The 15,482-nt window shown below is 44.4% G+C and overlaps 1 protein-coding gene across 1 annotated transcript; it reads left to right on the top strand.

Moving 5' to 3' along the window:
- Positions 1 to 44: 44 nt before the first annotated feature.
- On the top strand, positions 45 to 15,459 carry LOC119399939 (lysophospholipid acyltransferase 7). Its single transcript, XM_037666836.2, has 8 exons — positions 45 to 158; positions 2,468 to 2,724; positions 4,415 to 4,541; positions 5,565 to 5,712; positions 6,205 to 6,356; positions 7,224 to 7,432; positions 8,216 to 8,401; positions 9,404 to 15,459. Exons 2-8 carry the CDS (start codon positions 2,507 to 2,509, stop codon positions 9,750 to 9,752), a joined length of 1,389 nt encoding a protein of 462 aa, XP_037522764.1. The 5' UTR covers positions 45 to 158; positions 2,468 to 2,506; the 3' UTR covers positions 9,753 to 15,459.
- Positions 15,460 to 15,482: the final 23 nt, after the last annotated feature.

The raw sequence follows: 15,482 nt of genomic DNA, 5'->3' as shown, positions 1-15,482 counted from the left end.
CTGCGGAATGTGTAAGGCTTCTGGGCACTCCAGCCCCGCGTGACATCCTTTTGACGTAACGGTAAAAGCCAGCGAGGACGAGGCAATCCTCGCACGATTTGTTTCCGAAAGCGTCAACAATTACGGAAAATGGGAACAGCATAAACGTAGCAGCACACGTGAGTCACGCCTGCACGCTTCGTCTAAATGCGCGGTTACGCAAACATTCGCGCATGCACACAAAAACAACGCGACAGCTGCACGGTCAAAGAAAGACGACGCGCGCATTAATGCGCTCGAGCCGTCGATTCCAAGGAGCCAGCTGCTCTAACGCTGACTCGAGAGTGCGTCCTGCGATATTCTAACGCCGCGTCAACGTCGCACTATCTGAAACACGTGAGTTTTGAGTTGCAGATCGTAATCGCGCACAATTGGAAAGTGAACTCCCCTGAAGGACTGCTTCTCCGCAAGCACGGAAGCTTAACAGCGAAAGCGGATTTCCCGTTTGCGAAACGGACCCGTCTTGAACTGAGAGCTTCTTCCGGTTTGTATAGCTGCAAATGCTGGCCGCTGATATATAAATCGGCGGCCGGGATGTCTCGATTATTTGTCTGTAATTTAATTGTTTGGTGCTGTGCCTCTCGCGGTGTAAATTTGACGAAAATGCATAGAGGTTCGGGCAACGTGTGAAGCGACGTGTGTTCCGGACTTCCGTGTCGGCAAAGAGAAAGAAACCCTGTAACATTGACACGTTGTGGCACACATGCAACGTCTGAATTGAGTAGAATTTATTTTTAAACTGTACTTGAAGGTTCTGCTGTTAGCTCATGCCATTTAATGTAGACATATAATGTAAACTATGGGTAATATAGGGGCACTATTTCAAGCTTACTGAGGTTCTTTCGTAAATTGCGTACAGCGGCTTAGACCTGCTATATATTGTGATAAATATGCTTATTGCAAAGTTTCACTGAATGCCGCGTCCTAAATACCTGCGAAGTATGAGAATTTGACGTATCCTAGGTACGTCAGCTTTTAAATTGCAGCGACAAGTTCACGAACGACTTTCTTGAAAAGAATTTTTTTCGCAAGAGTGTGCAGTGGCACACGAGATTTTACAAAAGAGAAATGGAAAAGAATAGCTCTGTAAATTGAATGCTATTTTGTGCGTGCACCATTCTAAACAGTATATATTTTTTAAATCAATAACGGTAACACAAATAAAAAAAAAAAGTGCTGGCTGTTCGTGTATAGGCACTGTTTAGTGAACTCTAAAAGTACACCTCATAATTTGTGACTATTCACCAATTAGTATGGGTACGTGATGCAATTAATAGATTTGCGAGCACAAATAAAAATTGGGTCACACAGGGCAAGGAAAATTGGAGATAATTTGGAGAGGCCATCGTTCTGCAGTGGAAATAAATTAGGGTGATGATGATTATGAAATTGAAGCTGTCTTGAATATTGGATAATTTCACTGGAATACTTTAGGCCGGTGTGTTAAGGTTAATTGTGTGCCAGAAACAGAACTATAACTTTCACTAAAAAGACATACAGTGCTTTATAGTTGCTTGCTACACCATTAGACTGGCTGGTTATGCACAATAGATCGTTTCGTCACGTTGCAGAAACTACAGCTTGAAGCATGCGTGTAACAGAATGACAAAGACAGTATTCTTGAGTCATTATCTCTTTTTTCTGCGGAAGCATACTTCGCTTTTTCGTAGTGCAACTACACAATGTCTTGTTCATGGTTAATGCCCCTAGCTAGATGACAGTAGCTGTCCTCATGACATCATTTCACTTGTTTCGTACACTGGACCAGCTAGCTATGCATCGCAGAACACTTAAAACTGATCACTTTGCAGGGGCTGCAGCAAAGTGAAATCCTACACGCAGAAATACATGTACCTATGTGATTGTTGTTCTCTCGTACGAGTACTTTGCACTGCTGCTGTACGTGTAACTGTAAGCGTCTTGTTCAACTACGGCGATGCACTTTAGTCCAACAGTTGCTAGCTGGTGCAAAGTGTAGCGCGTCTTTCGCAAGTCTAGCTTTCACAAACACGTGCCACGACTGTTCTCATCTGTTCTATTCATGTTAAAAGGCAAGGTGTACAAACACTGACACTAGAGATAAATCAAGACAACACAAATGCCAACTAACAACTTGAAAAGGCGCGCAGCGGCAGTAAAGAAGGTATAGGCACCTGCGTATGCCCAGGCAAGAGCCAATACCTATCACTCCGGCACACGTGGGGGTCTGCACGAGAGGTAACTGTTCAGGCAATAGATTTATGCTAATTAATTGATGGTTGCTTTTGTGCATGAACTACCACTATTATTGATATGCCAGGCCTCAACCATTAGACGAGTTTCTTCATTCCTGTGGCCGTTTAAAACGCCCAGTCTTTTAACAGGAACACCTATATAGCAACTAGCTCAGCTGTCTGTTATTCTAATCACCTGTTCTTCCTTCTTGCAGCAAGTTTCGTGGCACCACAATTAACACCGTTCCTCGACCATGACCGTCGCCTTGACGGACATCGCCTACGTCGGCCTTCTTCTCGTCTCGGTCGTGGCCGGCAACTTTGTGCACCGCATTAAGGAGGTGCGTCACCGCCGGGTCTACTGCACTGCCCTGGGAGCCTTCCTGGTGTTGATCGTGTCCGGTCGGCATGCCGTGCACCCGTGCGTCGTCAGCGTCGTCAACGCTTTCATCATCACCACCTTCTCCATGAAGTAAGCGACAGTGCCGAGGTTTGACCTAGTCAGTGTGACGTAGTGACAGTTCGAACTTGTTAAGAAGTAAGGACAAATAAACACAGTAGATACGGGCACTTCACACTATGGGCGCTTCACATTGTAGTGACAGTGTGAAGCAACTGAGCTGATGACAACATAATGTGAGCGCTAACTTTCAGCAAGCAGTTTATCTGAAACCGAAGCATGCGTACCTTCAACCCACATTATAACGAAGTCACATCTGGCACGAAAATGCCTTCGTCATATTCGAAAATTCGTTGTAAGCGCGAATTCCTAACACTGCGTTAATGGCAGGACTGTGCCCTGTTCACTTCGTTATGAATGATAATTCGTTATAACCCTATTTGTTATGTAGAGGTTTGATTGTACATACATGACTTTCTCAGCAGTGCCTGACATGCGCACAGATTAAATATAGCCACTCTCTCTTCTGTTTTCTTTTGCTCAAGCACTTTATATCGTTACTAAGTGATAGTGTTTGCATTTATGTTGTACAGACTTCCAGATTTCCGTCTAGAACAATAGACGGCTGTGCTGTGGAGCAAAATGGTAGGCAATAATTTTACATAGCTTCTTGGTTTGAGTGACAATGCATGTGACAGGCATAAAGAGACGAGTGCCACGTAGTATTCATCCCAGTACCTTGAACCTTGCTGCCGCTCTGCAGCATTGTGCTCTGTAGCAATGTGAAGCACTGCAGTTGGTTGTTCTAGAGTACAGCGTAGATGCCTGTACTCGCAGCAAGCGCAACCAGCAGTAAGGCATTAAGCCAGACGAAATGTGGTGACTGAATGATACTCCAGGTGAACTTCTTTCATTTTGCGATTTCGACAATGATTTAAAAATTCTTGCTTCTGCAGGTAGCACAGTTACCGTAAAGTCCCGAGAATGCCCCCCCCCCCCCCCCACCACGGTGAAAGATAATCCGACAAGGTTTGGAGGGGGTGCCCTTGCTCGATCACGGATCAAAATTCAAGATGGCGGCGGAGGAAGAGCCGCGCGTGCTTCCAGTGAAATGTGTTATTGAATAGGCATGCATTCACTGTCGTTCTATGCCCTCGTCAAGTGAATAAAAACACTGAACGAAGCAGTGAAAATGCTGGGAGGCCAGGGGGGGGGGGAGTCTTGCTCGGTCATGGGTGGATATTTCGAATCTCCAGAAAAAGGGAGGGGGGCGCTTGCTCGAGATTTTAAGGTACACTTCTTGAGCAGGATCACATGACGACCGAGGCCCACAAGACTTGCGCAAGAAATTTTAATCCATCACTGACTAATTAACTCAGTTATACCGATTAAGTCATAACCATAAAGTGGAGCATACACCCTCTGTTGGATTCGTTGACACTGCACAGCATGAATGTGAAGGTGCACTAACCTGATTAGATTACAGGATGCAATGCCTTGAAACACAGGGCTTACATGAAAGGCGGTGCTCATGGGCTCTGGATTAACTTATGTCTATACCTGGCGCATGTTTTTGCATTTCACTCGCATTGGTACGCAGTATCTTACAGGCTGATCCCATGACATCGTTCTCCGCAGGAGTCTTACATGCAAATACGAGGCATGTGAACGGCTTATTCATTCAAATGCCTCTTGTCTCACTGTAGATAACTAGGATCGCCCTACCACCCTTTTTTATTTTATTTTATTTTATTTATTGCAGATACCGGGCAAAGGCGAGCTTCGTGTTCTGCTTTGGGTACCTCGTATTCTTCAAGTACCTGAAGCTGTGGAGCACCAATCCGCCACCGGGCATCACCAACCTCGTCCAAATGATGCTCACGCTTCGGGTCAGTGCATCCGCATTTTTGAAACATGCATAAGTGAAAAAGCAAACCACATAAAGAGATTGAATGCGAAATGTGCCAGGGATTGATTATACAACAGACTTCCTACTGAGGTGAACGCAAAGGAAGCTTCGAAATAATTTGTTGGTATAATCAAGAGTTCACTGTGACATAAATGTACAATAAGTGCACTGGGAACTTCATGAACAAAGCTCCCATAACTGGAGGCAGATCAGCAATTTTTACGTGATTGTGATCTCTGATTAGATTCAATATTCGCATAACTGAGGATTAGTTGGAAGTTGGCGCCCGTTCTGTTCCTTCATGTTATGTGCCCTCGTTCAATTTGCACCGAAAAGTTTCCCCAGTTATGAAACAATACCGACTAACTCAAACCAGGATTCTGCAAGAACAATATTTGCGTTCCTATTTCTTTTAGAGGAGGCTAATGTATTGATCATTCAAACAAGTCAAATGCACAGTTATGTTTTCATAGAACAGAGAGCAAGTCGAATTGGCAATGCACCAATTCGAGTCTTGCTTGATCATGGAATTCTTGTCATATCGCATTGTGTTGAGTGAGTGAGTGAGTGAGTGAGTGAGTGAGTGAGTGAGTGAGTGAGTGAGTGAGTGAGTGAGTGAGTGAGTGAGTGAGTGAGTGAGTGAGTGAGTGAGTGAGCAGCAAAGTAAATTTATGGGTGATTATGGTAAGCAAGTGAATGAGTGGGTGGGTGATTGAGTGAGCGAGTGAGAGTGAGTGGGCAAGCGAATCAGTGAGTGAGTGAGTGAGTGAGTGAGTGAGTGAGTGAGTGAGTGAGTGAGTGAGTGAGTGAGTGAGTGAGTGAGTGAGTGAGTGAGTGAGTGAGTGAGTGAGTGAGTGAGTGAGTGAGTGAGTGAGCAGCAAAGTAAATTTATGGGTGATTATGGTAAGCAAGTGAATGAGTGGGTGGGTGATTGAGTGAGCGAGTGAGAGTGAGTGGGCAAGCAGAATCAGTGAGTGAGTGGAGCTTGTAATAATGTCTGCAGATGGCAGGATTGGCCATGGAACAACAGATCATCCACGAGCAGCACCAGGAAAAGGACACCGACAAGCAGGTGTACGAAGAGGGTGACATGAAGCCTGGCTTTTGGGATGTCATCGACTACGCCTTCTGCTACATTGGTGTGCTCGTGGGTTAGTTCATCATTTCCTTGCAGGCAAACACCTACAGCTGCAGAAGAACTTGGTTTTTTTTTTTAAGGAGCACAGGCACCTAAATTCTCGGGTGACTGATCTTAAAGCCAAATTTTCTTTACGAACCTCGCTGGGTTTTTTTCGATCGTAGCTGCTGCTGTTAATCCCTTGCCAAGAGGGTTCCCGACCAGTCCCAATGTGACCAAAATACTGAGCCTCTAACACTTCTGTACTCGAACACAGCAACACGACGTGCTAGCTATTAGGCAACCACCACACACATATGTGACAACGTTAATGTTGTCAGCTCTAAACAGCTTCAATGATGACACCGTTGGCCATCAAGAACTTCGTGCTTAGGTGGTCAGTGGAGTATTGGTAGTAAAGGCGCACTTAGACGAAAGCTTGATTTCATTTTAAAAAATATTGTTTTGTCCTTTACGGTCAAAGCGATATCGAGGCTTGTCGATGCAATCACGTGCACGAATGCAGGGCCGTACTACCGGTACCGGACGTACCGCGACTTCCTGAACGCGCCTTACCTGGACGCGGTCGACCGCAAGGGAATGTGCCTGAACCGTGTCAAGATGGTGCCGATTTACGCTCTGCTCTGGCTGCTGTTCGTCCAGTTCTTCCCGCCTGACGTAAGTCGTTGTTTCTCAAAAGCCTGAGTCGCACTGCTAGAAGAGTTAGGGTTGGGGCACTAGATGGCAATAGCTATTGTGCCACTGAGACATACCTGAAAGATGCAAGGAAAAACGTGCACAAACAGGACACATGCTTGTACTGTTTGTGCATGTGTCTTTCTTGCATTTTTGTGCGTGTGTCTCAGTAGCATGCTGAAATCACTAGCTGATTTGCAGCCGTCATTGCTCTGCCACATTACGTCACAGCATTGACATCCATCGTGAGACAGCGTTCTTCTCACTACTTCCTCCTAAATAACGACTCACCAAGGGTGTTAGCCAATGCTTTTAGTCGCCAGAGTCTCATTTTTGTAGAAAAGGCAGCAATAAAACACCATAGTGTGACAGATGCTGACATTGTGTTGGTTACCTGATGTAGCATCTCACAACTGTGTGAATGAGAGCTTACAAGAATGCTCAAGTTTAACATACAATAAAACCTATGTTTCTGATTGTGACTATGTGTAGGTAACACCAGAGCATAGTCAAAAGCAATAATGGTGCAGATACAGCGCTGTGTGTGTCATTCATGTGTGTGTGTGTGACACACACACACTTTCTCCCAATGCAACTGACCAACCTACAAACTCAGATTCATTCCACACACTTACAGTTGAGTACAATGTGGCATACTTGCAGTGAAAATTGCAGATAAAATGAGACATGCAGCAGCACCAATGTGCACCATGGTTACCTAATAGTATATAAGTTCAAACAGTATTTCAGTGCGTCACTATTTCAGAGTGTGTCATCCTTATCTCCAATACTAAACACAAAATGCAAGCTGGCATGACAACATAATGAATACTCTTGTTTTTCTTTCAGTACTTTGGCACTGAGGACTTCTACGAACGTGGGCTGCTGTACAAGTTGCTGTACCTGACACCCATGTTCATCATCTTTCGGCTACGGATTTACATCGGCTTTGTGCTCGGCGAGTGCGTCTGCATCATGGCCGGTCTTGGCATCTACCCAACTGAATCCAAGGCGTTGCCTGGCGTTGGCCCCACCGACATCGACGCACTGCTGAATGTGTACGACGTACCTTTCTTTCAGTGGCTAAAGCTCGCAAAACAGTGGATGCTGTCATTTTTTTTAAAGCAACAACGACTTTGCACAGTTTGATGCGATCACATATACGTAATGAGAAGGTTTTAACAAATTTTGCAACTGCCTAGATAATAGCAGCGTAACATTTTTCACGCACAGAAGTTTACAGTGTACTGCACGTTTTTCCAAGCGACATCGTTAGTATATTTCTAATTACTGCAACTTCTCAGCTCTTGCAATTAGTCCAATATGATTTGTTATACTTTAATTAGGGCTCCCTGTGCATGCAGTTTATGAAATTTCATCGTATGTCTGATCATATCAAAATTAACCAGAAATTTCTCATTTAGGTCACACAATTTGTTTGATACAATTTCCCACATTAATAGATTAATTAGTGCTTCCAGTTAATGAGTTATGAAATCTCTGGTTTGTGAAATGGAGTGAAGATCACTAGGACTCCCTGGTACAACTTTTATTTCAAAAAGTTTTATTGCAATTGGACTCACTTAAAATACTCATGCAGTTTTTGACTAGCATAATATCTGCTAGGAGGAGGTGACATTCAGGCATAAGTTCACACTGCGCGAGAACAGTGGACATTTATTTACTGTAAACGGAAACATTTTTCAGGTCAGAGTTTGCTGCGCATGGACAAAGCATTTACTTCAAGGTCCGCAGTGCCAAGCTTCTGAGATGTTTTTTAAGTTTTTCCAATAAATGAAGCTTGCTCGAATAAAAGCAGAGATTTGGTTTCGTGTCCCCAGGTGGCAGGGTAAGAACAGCGACTGGGAGAAGCAAGAGTTTGACTATGAGACCGTGCACAACATCGATGAGGCGCAGGCCGAACTGAGCAGCACGATGCGCATGGGCATCCGCAGCTGGAACCGCACCGTCCAGTACTGGCTGGCCGTCTACTTCTACAAGCGGCTGCCACTGCCCAAGCCACTCCGGTGAGCCCTCATGCCAATCGCTGTGCAACGCCAGTCGTAGACGGCGCTGTCCACGCCTTCATTGCCATTGCTGCTCCAATTGCAATAGTGATGACTGCGCTTCATGACACAAATGGTGGACAGTACTGCATATCATAATGTGAAAAGTTGTGAATAGGACAACTGGATATGTAGTCATATGATGACTACATATTCTATGTACTTGTCTTCCTTGCACCTTTTCGCATCATGAATCAAAGCCAACTCATCCAACTTTATAATCTCCAGTTTATCATCACTGTCACAAATGAACATGTGATAGCAATGAGGGTGCCATCTTTTAATGCCAGTCATGAACAATTCTCACCGAGCTTAGACGGTTCAGCTAGTTAGTGTTGGTTATAGCTAAGTAACGTGATACTGGCGAACAGGACACAGATGAGCAGAGAGACACCCACGCTAGTCATCAAGTGGTTGTGTTACATAGCTACGGACAATTCTGCCTGTGTCATCACTATCATAAATGAATTGCTATTTTGGTGACAACGCTTCGTAACACAAGTTATGGAGAGTACTGTCCATGTCATCAATGCTATCACAAGTTCGTTTTGTGGTAGCCATGACGACACTTTCCAACTCACACCGCAGAGATCGAGGGGCCCTTTGTTGGACGCAGCCGTATCAAGGCAACAGGTAATGCAACCACAAAAAGCATAGGAAATGCCATTTGTCGTTTATAATTGAAGTCCTGTAACCAAGAGATAAAAGAAAAAATGAAATGGCATGAAAAAAACAACCTACTATGCTTCATGATGAGCTACAGCGCAACTACCGCGAACAAGGACGATAAGGACAAACAAGGCACTTTGTTCAGCGCATTGTTCGTCCTTCTTCTTATTGTCCTCGTCTCGCTAGTTGCACGGTAGTTCACCATGCATCAACAAGTCGCACAAGTTTTCACGTTACTGCTATGCTACTCCCATTGCAAAGGCAACGGAAACTCAACGGCCGCCTACTACACAGGGCCATGCTGACGATGACACTCAGCGCCGTCTGGCACGGTCTCGAGCCGGGCTACTTCCTGTGCCTGGTGACCTCGACCGCGTACATAGTGGGCGAGGAGCAGGTCGAGGCCGTGGTGGAGCGACAGCGCTCTCTGGTGGGGCGTCTCGGGGGCCGCCTGCTGCTCTGGTTCTGCAAGATGCAGTCCTTCACGTACATGCTGGCCGCCTTCCTCCTGCTCGATGCCGGCCGCACGTGGCAGTACTACCGCTCCGTCTACTTCCTGGGCCACGCCTACGTCGCTGTGCTCCTGCTGTGGCGGCTCGTCGCGCCGCTTCACCGGATGCCAAGCGCCAAGCTCAAGCAGTAGAGACGGACTGGACAACGGTCGTGCCACCCAGATGAAGAAAAGTTCCATTTCCAGCTGGATCACTGAACCTTTCCAGTTCGAAAGATTTCCGGTTCGATAATCGAGCTATATAGCGCTGTAATTCAGCTCGAAGTCGATGAATGTCCAGCTGGAATATGGCCAAATTCCAGCCGCGAACTGACAAAGTTCCATCCGGATATTCATCCGCTTTGAGCTGAAATATCCAGCTGGAAATAGAACTTTTTCTCATCTGGGCGAAGAGTGGCGATAGATGATCAGTAATTTATTTATAGTAATTTTTATCCCGTCTCGCTCGCGATCGAACTTTTCCAGAGTTTAGTCTTCCTCGTCGTACGCCATCGTGGTCACTCACTGCAGTCACATACGTCGGACTTTTTCCTCTTTTCTTTTTTTTTCTGGGTTGGCACACTGTCGTGTTTTAGAGTTGAGGAATGAAGCATGTACGTCGCTGAGAAAAACATAACGCCTTAATGAGTTACAGATGTAAAATTGCGCTCCACAATAGTTCTAAAGAAGGCACGTGCGAAGAAGACTCAGCTGCACGTAAGATGATGCACATCGTTCTGCGTGCGTGATTGCGTTTTCTTCCTATGCGCCTCTTAGAGTAAATCAACCCAAGAAGCAGCTACCTTAGCTGATACACAACTGTTCATTGGACCTTCTTCGATACTGTTAACTGCATTTACTGCTGACATACCGTATTTTTCTCGCCATAATCTGCGCCTCGTGTGAAGTTGCAGAGCTAATTTGGGCTTGAGATGCTCATTTCGTAGATAGTGCGCATCCACTGTGTAGCCCACAGGGACAAAATCTGGCTGAAAATAAGGTGTTTTTTTAGGTTGTCCACAACCGAACAATTTCTTCAGCAACCTCTGTGCTTCCTAGCAAACCAGCCTTTGGAGGATACATAAGAAAAAAATGCCATAAGTTCATTTAGTGTCGCATTTGTGATTATGTGTGTTCTCCTAATGTGATACGTACAAATACGCACTCAAGTACATTGGAGAATTAATAAGATAAAACATGAACACAAGTTAATGGATAAAATGAAGCAAATCCTAAAATTCTCTAAACGCCTCATTTTATTGCTACAATGAAACCAAAGATGCAAAATTCAAGGCGTATTGGTAAGAGCTGAGCATGTTTCTATTTGATCATGGTTTAAATTGAAATGCACAAAAAGCAGTTGGAGCTCGTCTTGGCTCGAAGCTTGGCTTTTCCTAACTTGTAAAATTTTTAAAAATTTGTTGTAGGACCCCAAGCAGTACTTGAAAAAAATGCCCCCAGCTACCCGAAGGGAATCGTGAGGAAATGTGAATGCATTTCTTGCGCCGAGAGAGGGTACCGTTGCCTTCAGACATTCGCCTTCACCGACTTATGCCATCGCCTTGAGAGGCGCCCAGGCAGCGAACGGTCGAGAGTGAGGCGCGAGCGGACGAGAAAGTGGGGCGCAGGGAGGAGAGAGAGTGAACGGCAAGAGAAGGAGCGGCGAAGCGCTGCACCTACCCTCTCCTACACTCTCTCGCACCACATGCTCCGGTTGCTAGGGGCGAGGATAAGCGCGCGCTCCCGCGGCTGTTGCTATGGGAGATGGCGCCGCGGACAACGCCGGACGCCTGACATAGCCGAACTAAGAAATGCATTCGCATTTAAAACAGTTTCGTTTCGAATACGGCTTTGTTATACAGGAGCTCGAAACATGTAAACATGCCTGGTGCTTATGACAATTCCATTGTTGATGCACGGACTGCAGAGTATGCTAGATGGTATGCTGCTTATATTAACGGCCGATATCGAGCGATTTGGTCAACAAGTTTAATGCCACTGCTGTAAGTGGGCATACTCTACCTCCCAGATATTCTAGCCAGAAGTAAACTCGTCCCATCTGGCAGAGTATAGGTGCTTGTTCGCTTTACGAAACATTGTCGTAGAGAATAACGTAGTCATGTACGAACTAAACTGTAAACAAGAAATTACAATGTGCTAGAACAGCTTTTACAAGTGATGACTTAAGAGCCAAATCTCACACTACCTGTCATGTGGTCGCCCAGAGACAGTTTACGATTTCCGATAAACATACAATCCGAAGACATGCCAGCATATGCGCACTTGCAAAAATAAACAAGTGAAAGAACGCATTTCCATTAACCTTAACTTGTTCGTATTTCAATTCTCCACGACTGTACGGTGTGCTCGGAGATTCAAAACACGGTACTTGCACTCGCATGGTGGCCAGCACTTCCTGCACTAATGGTGGATGCCAGGAACATCGCACTGATGCATTGTGGTATATGGTGAAGGCGGGAACATTTCTTACTCAATCTGACTGCATTTGGCCCCGTAGCGATAGCCCAGAGTGCACAGATGGCACAAAAGACACTGGCAGTACCAGCCGATCATCACGTTTGAATCGCCGAGCACTGCACCGTTCGATTTCCTCATAACAATACCTCATTTATCAGTAGCCAGTTGAGACAGCTGGTTTTGCGATGCAGCAGTTGTAATGAAAGGATTTTCCAGCTTATTGAGTACTGTATAAGCTGACTGCACTGACAAAGTAATAATTTCTTTATCCTGGAGTTTGATGGGACATGCTCCACTGTTGTGGTAGTTACTTTCTATGTGGAAAGAATAGTGCATGCTCCAATGTAGCATCAGTTCTACTAAGTGAAGTTTTCATTAATACGAATCTGCAACTAATTGCTAATTGTAATATCACTGTTACTGTATACACAAGCAAGTGCCAGCCCCAGCTGCACGTCAATGTACCTAATGCCTTATTTTGCACTGTAAATAGACCTCTTCACACTCCTTTCTAGACTCTTCGAAGACTTTGTTGAAACATTGAGAAGGATAAATGTCAATACTAATACAATGTAGGTTTCTCAGGAGAATGTTTATCTAACTATTTTTAGCTGATCTTGCACAGGTGCAAGTGTAGATTTATTTGCACAAATCTTCTACGTACATCTTTTGCACAGGTAAAAGTGTAATTTACTTGCACAAATCTTCTACGCACACCTTGAAACAAGGAACACCGCAGATATAACGGACACGCTCACTCCTAACGTTGCCTTATCACAAGTTCCGCAGTGTTTCCGCATTTAGTTAGTACGGGGTCCCGCAACACCTTTTGAGAAATGTGCAAAATTTTGCATTCCCCCAACGTCTGTTCGAACGAAATTTTTTCGGAACGTATATTGTCTAGCGACATTCTTGGCAATCATGCAATACTTCCACTGCACTTTCGAGGTGCTTATTTATATTTGGTCTTCCCTGCCTTGCTCGAAGCTTCGTAGCAACGTCCACAATGCCATGCCCGTCATTGCATGAAACTCGGGTGCAACGTATAGTCTTCGAGGCTTCCTGTGCAACCACTTAAATCTCTGAGGCCATACTGTCGATCAGCGATACTGTTCTCTACATGTAGGTGGCATTTGCACCCTAATAAACTTTCCTTACTGCCGTTTTCACTAGAGGGACTGCTTAAGTCGCGATGACTGAAGAAATCAAACAAGTATCAATTGTGCTTATTGGTGTATCACGATTGGCACAAAACACTGGCAGCAATTTCGAAAAGTTGAAGTGCACTGCGTGCTGTCGTTGCGGTGATAACCATAGCTGCATATATTCCTATGATTAGATAAGATGTTAAAAAAAAAACGAGTCTAATGATCAGGCAGGTTCACTTATCACATTCAAAAAGCGTTACAGGGCCCCTTTCAAGCATGCCTGTTCTAGCATGAACTTGACTTTACACTGTCGCAGCAAAACCTAGTCCTGGCCAACTGTATATAAAGAATTAGTAATATTTTTCTAGGTTACTGAATCTATATAGTGTTAGCTTCAATTTAGAGCCAGCAGCACCTGTTTTTGGAACGCAACTAAAGCAACATTCTCAGAGTTTTCATTATGCTCTCCTACCTGTCCACGTTGTGCTTCAAGCTACAGAGCCTTTATTTTGATAATGTACTGCCTACCGATATGTAGTATAGGAACAGTGTGCTTTGTGTGATTACTTCGAGCAAGACTTTTTTGGCAGATAGCAGTAAATTGAACCTCTGGAATGCGTTTTTGTGGACAGGAAAGAATGGATCGCTAGAAGACTGCATAAATGAGAAGGGCATCAAGCCGTCAAGCCATCTTAGGCAAGGTTGCGCGTACAGACAGACAAGCACAGGAGAAACAAAGTAGATGGAAAGAACGCAAGAGCCATCTCGCTGTGCCAATTTCCTGTGACATCGGTAGCAGCTTCCCGAAACGAGCTATTGTTAACCACTCTAAAATGAAGACTGAAACACAAAGTTGCTGAGCAGTCCCGGTTGTCACATTAACACAGCAACTTGGGCATAAAATTCAAGACAAAGAAATCTGGCCACAGTTCATTCCTTTCTGCAACACAAATGCCGATTGTGTGCTCTGAAAGTGGGGCCTACCAACTTAGGCTGGTTACACGTGTCCCTCGAGTAAGCTTTCTAAACAAACGTTATTCCGTTTGGTTTATGCCTATGTCTGTATCGGGAGATCTTCAGATTCACCAACGTTATTGACAATGTTGCACATGCAACGCACGACACTTCTTCCGTGTATTTTATGGCGAAACTGACGTGCACCCTTTAGCACACAAAACTTGACAGTATCTCATTACAGCGGTTATATGTGCCAAAATGAGTTTATGCACTAAGCAAAACTGCAGATGAAATGTCATTTGATGGAGCATCTGTTTCTAAGCGCTAATACCAATCTTGGGGCTGCACTTATGCTTGCAAAGATACTGTGTGTTTGCAAGTATTTTTGGCAAGTTAAAAGTCAATAGAGCCTCAGGAACGTTGATGGAAAGCCAGTCATTTTTAGTTAGCGTTTCATGCACCAGAACATCTATTATGCAAATAAGATGTGTGTAGGGCTTAATCCAGCTTTTATTTGCGCGAGCTATATTGATCTCAAAGTTGCCAATATGCTTCTAAGGACACTGTCTTTAAAACTTTTTAGATAAGTTGATACCTGAAGGTAGTCAATTGAAAGTTTACAGTTTACAGTCTTGTTAGTGTCATTTTATGCACCAAAATTTGTCTACAACTAACAAAACCGACAGACAATTAAGCCAAGGAAAACATAGGGGACATTATTTGTGGTTTCTTCGCTGTATTGTAATAATTCTCACTTAAATTGAAAGAAATTAAAGTCGACGAAAAATCACCCTTTCAGTCGGTGGGATCCGAACCCACAACCTTTGAAATTCATCCATGTATCATAAACAACAGAACAAAAATTAATTTGTTTTTTTCACATGCTGAAACCTCAATAAGACTATGAGGGTACGCTGTAGCAGGGGTCTCCGGATTGATTTGACCACCTGTGGTTATTTGACGTGTACCTAAATCTAAGTGCACGCGAGTTCTTGTACTTCACCCGCATCGAAATTCGACCGCTGTGGCCGGGAATCGAACCCACATCCTTGGGCTTAAGCAGAGCAACACCTCGGCCTACTAAGCCACCACAGTAGGCATGAAAAACAAGTCAGATTGTGTTGTTACACTCAATATAACGTTTCCTTTTTTACAAGTGGATATTGATCTCAAGGTTGTAAGCATGCTTACAAGATGCTGTCTAGAACATTTGTTACAAATTGATATCTCATAGATGGTCAACTGAATCTCTACGATTTCTTTCAGTAGCTTGGATTTATGTGCCAAAATACGTTGGTGC

The sequence above is a fragment of the Rhipicephalus sanguineus genome, chromosome 7 (assembly GCF_013339695.2).
Source record: "Rhipicephalus sanguineus isolate Rsan-2018 chromosome 7, BIME_Rsan_1.4, whole genome shotgun sequence".
NCBI classification, from domain to species: domain Eukaryota; kingdom Metazoa; phylum Arthropoda; class Arachnida; order Ixodida; family Ixodidae; genus Rhipicephalus; species Rhipicephalus sanguineus.
Note: the sequence above shows the minus strand (reverse complement) of the source record. Positions and strands in the feature narration are given on the sequence as shown.

Coding starts and splice junctions, on each gene's coding strand:
- LOC119399939 (XM_037666836.2), top strand. CDS start 2,507: ATGACCGTCGCCTTGACGGACATCGCCTACGTCGGCCTTCTTCTCGTC. Junction 4,542..5,564: donor AAATGATGCTCACGCTTCGG/GTCAGTGCATCC, acceptor TAATGTCTGCAG/ATGGCAGGATTGGCCATGGA. Junction 7,433..8,215: donor ATCGACGCACTGCTGAATGT/GTACGACGTACC, acceptor TCGTGTCCCCAG/GTGGCAGGGTAAGAACAGCG.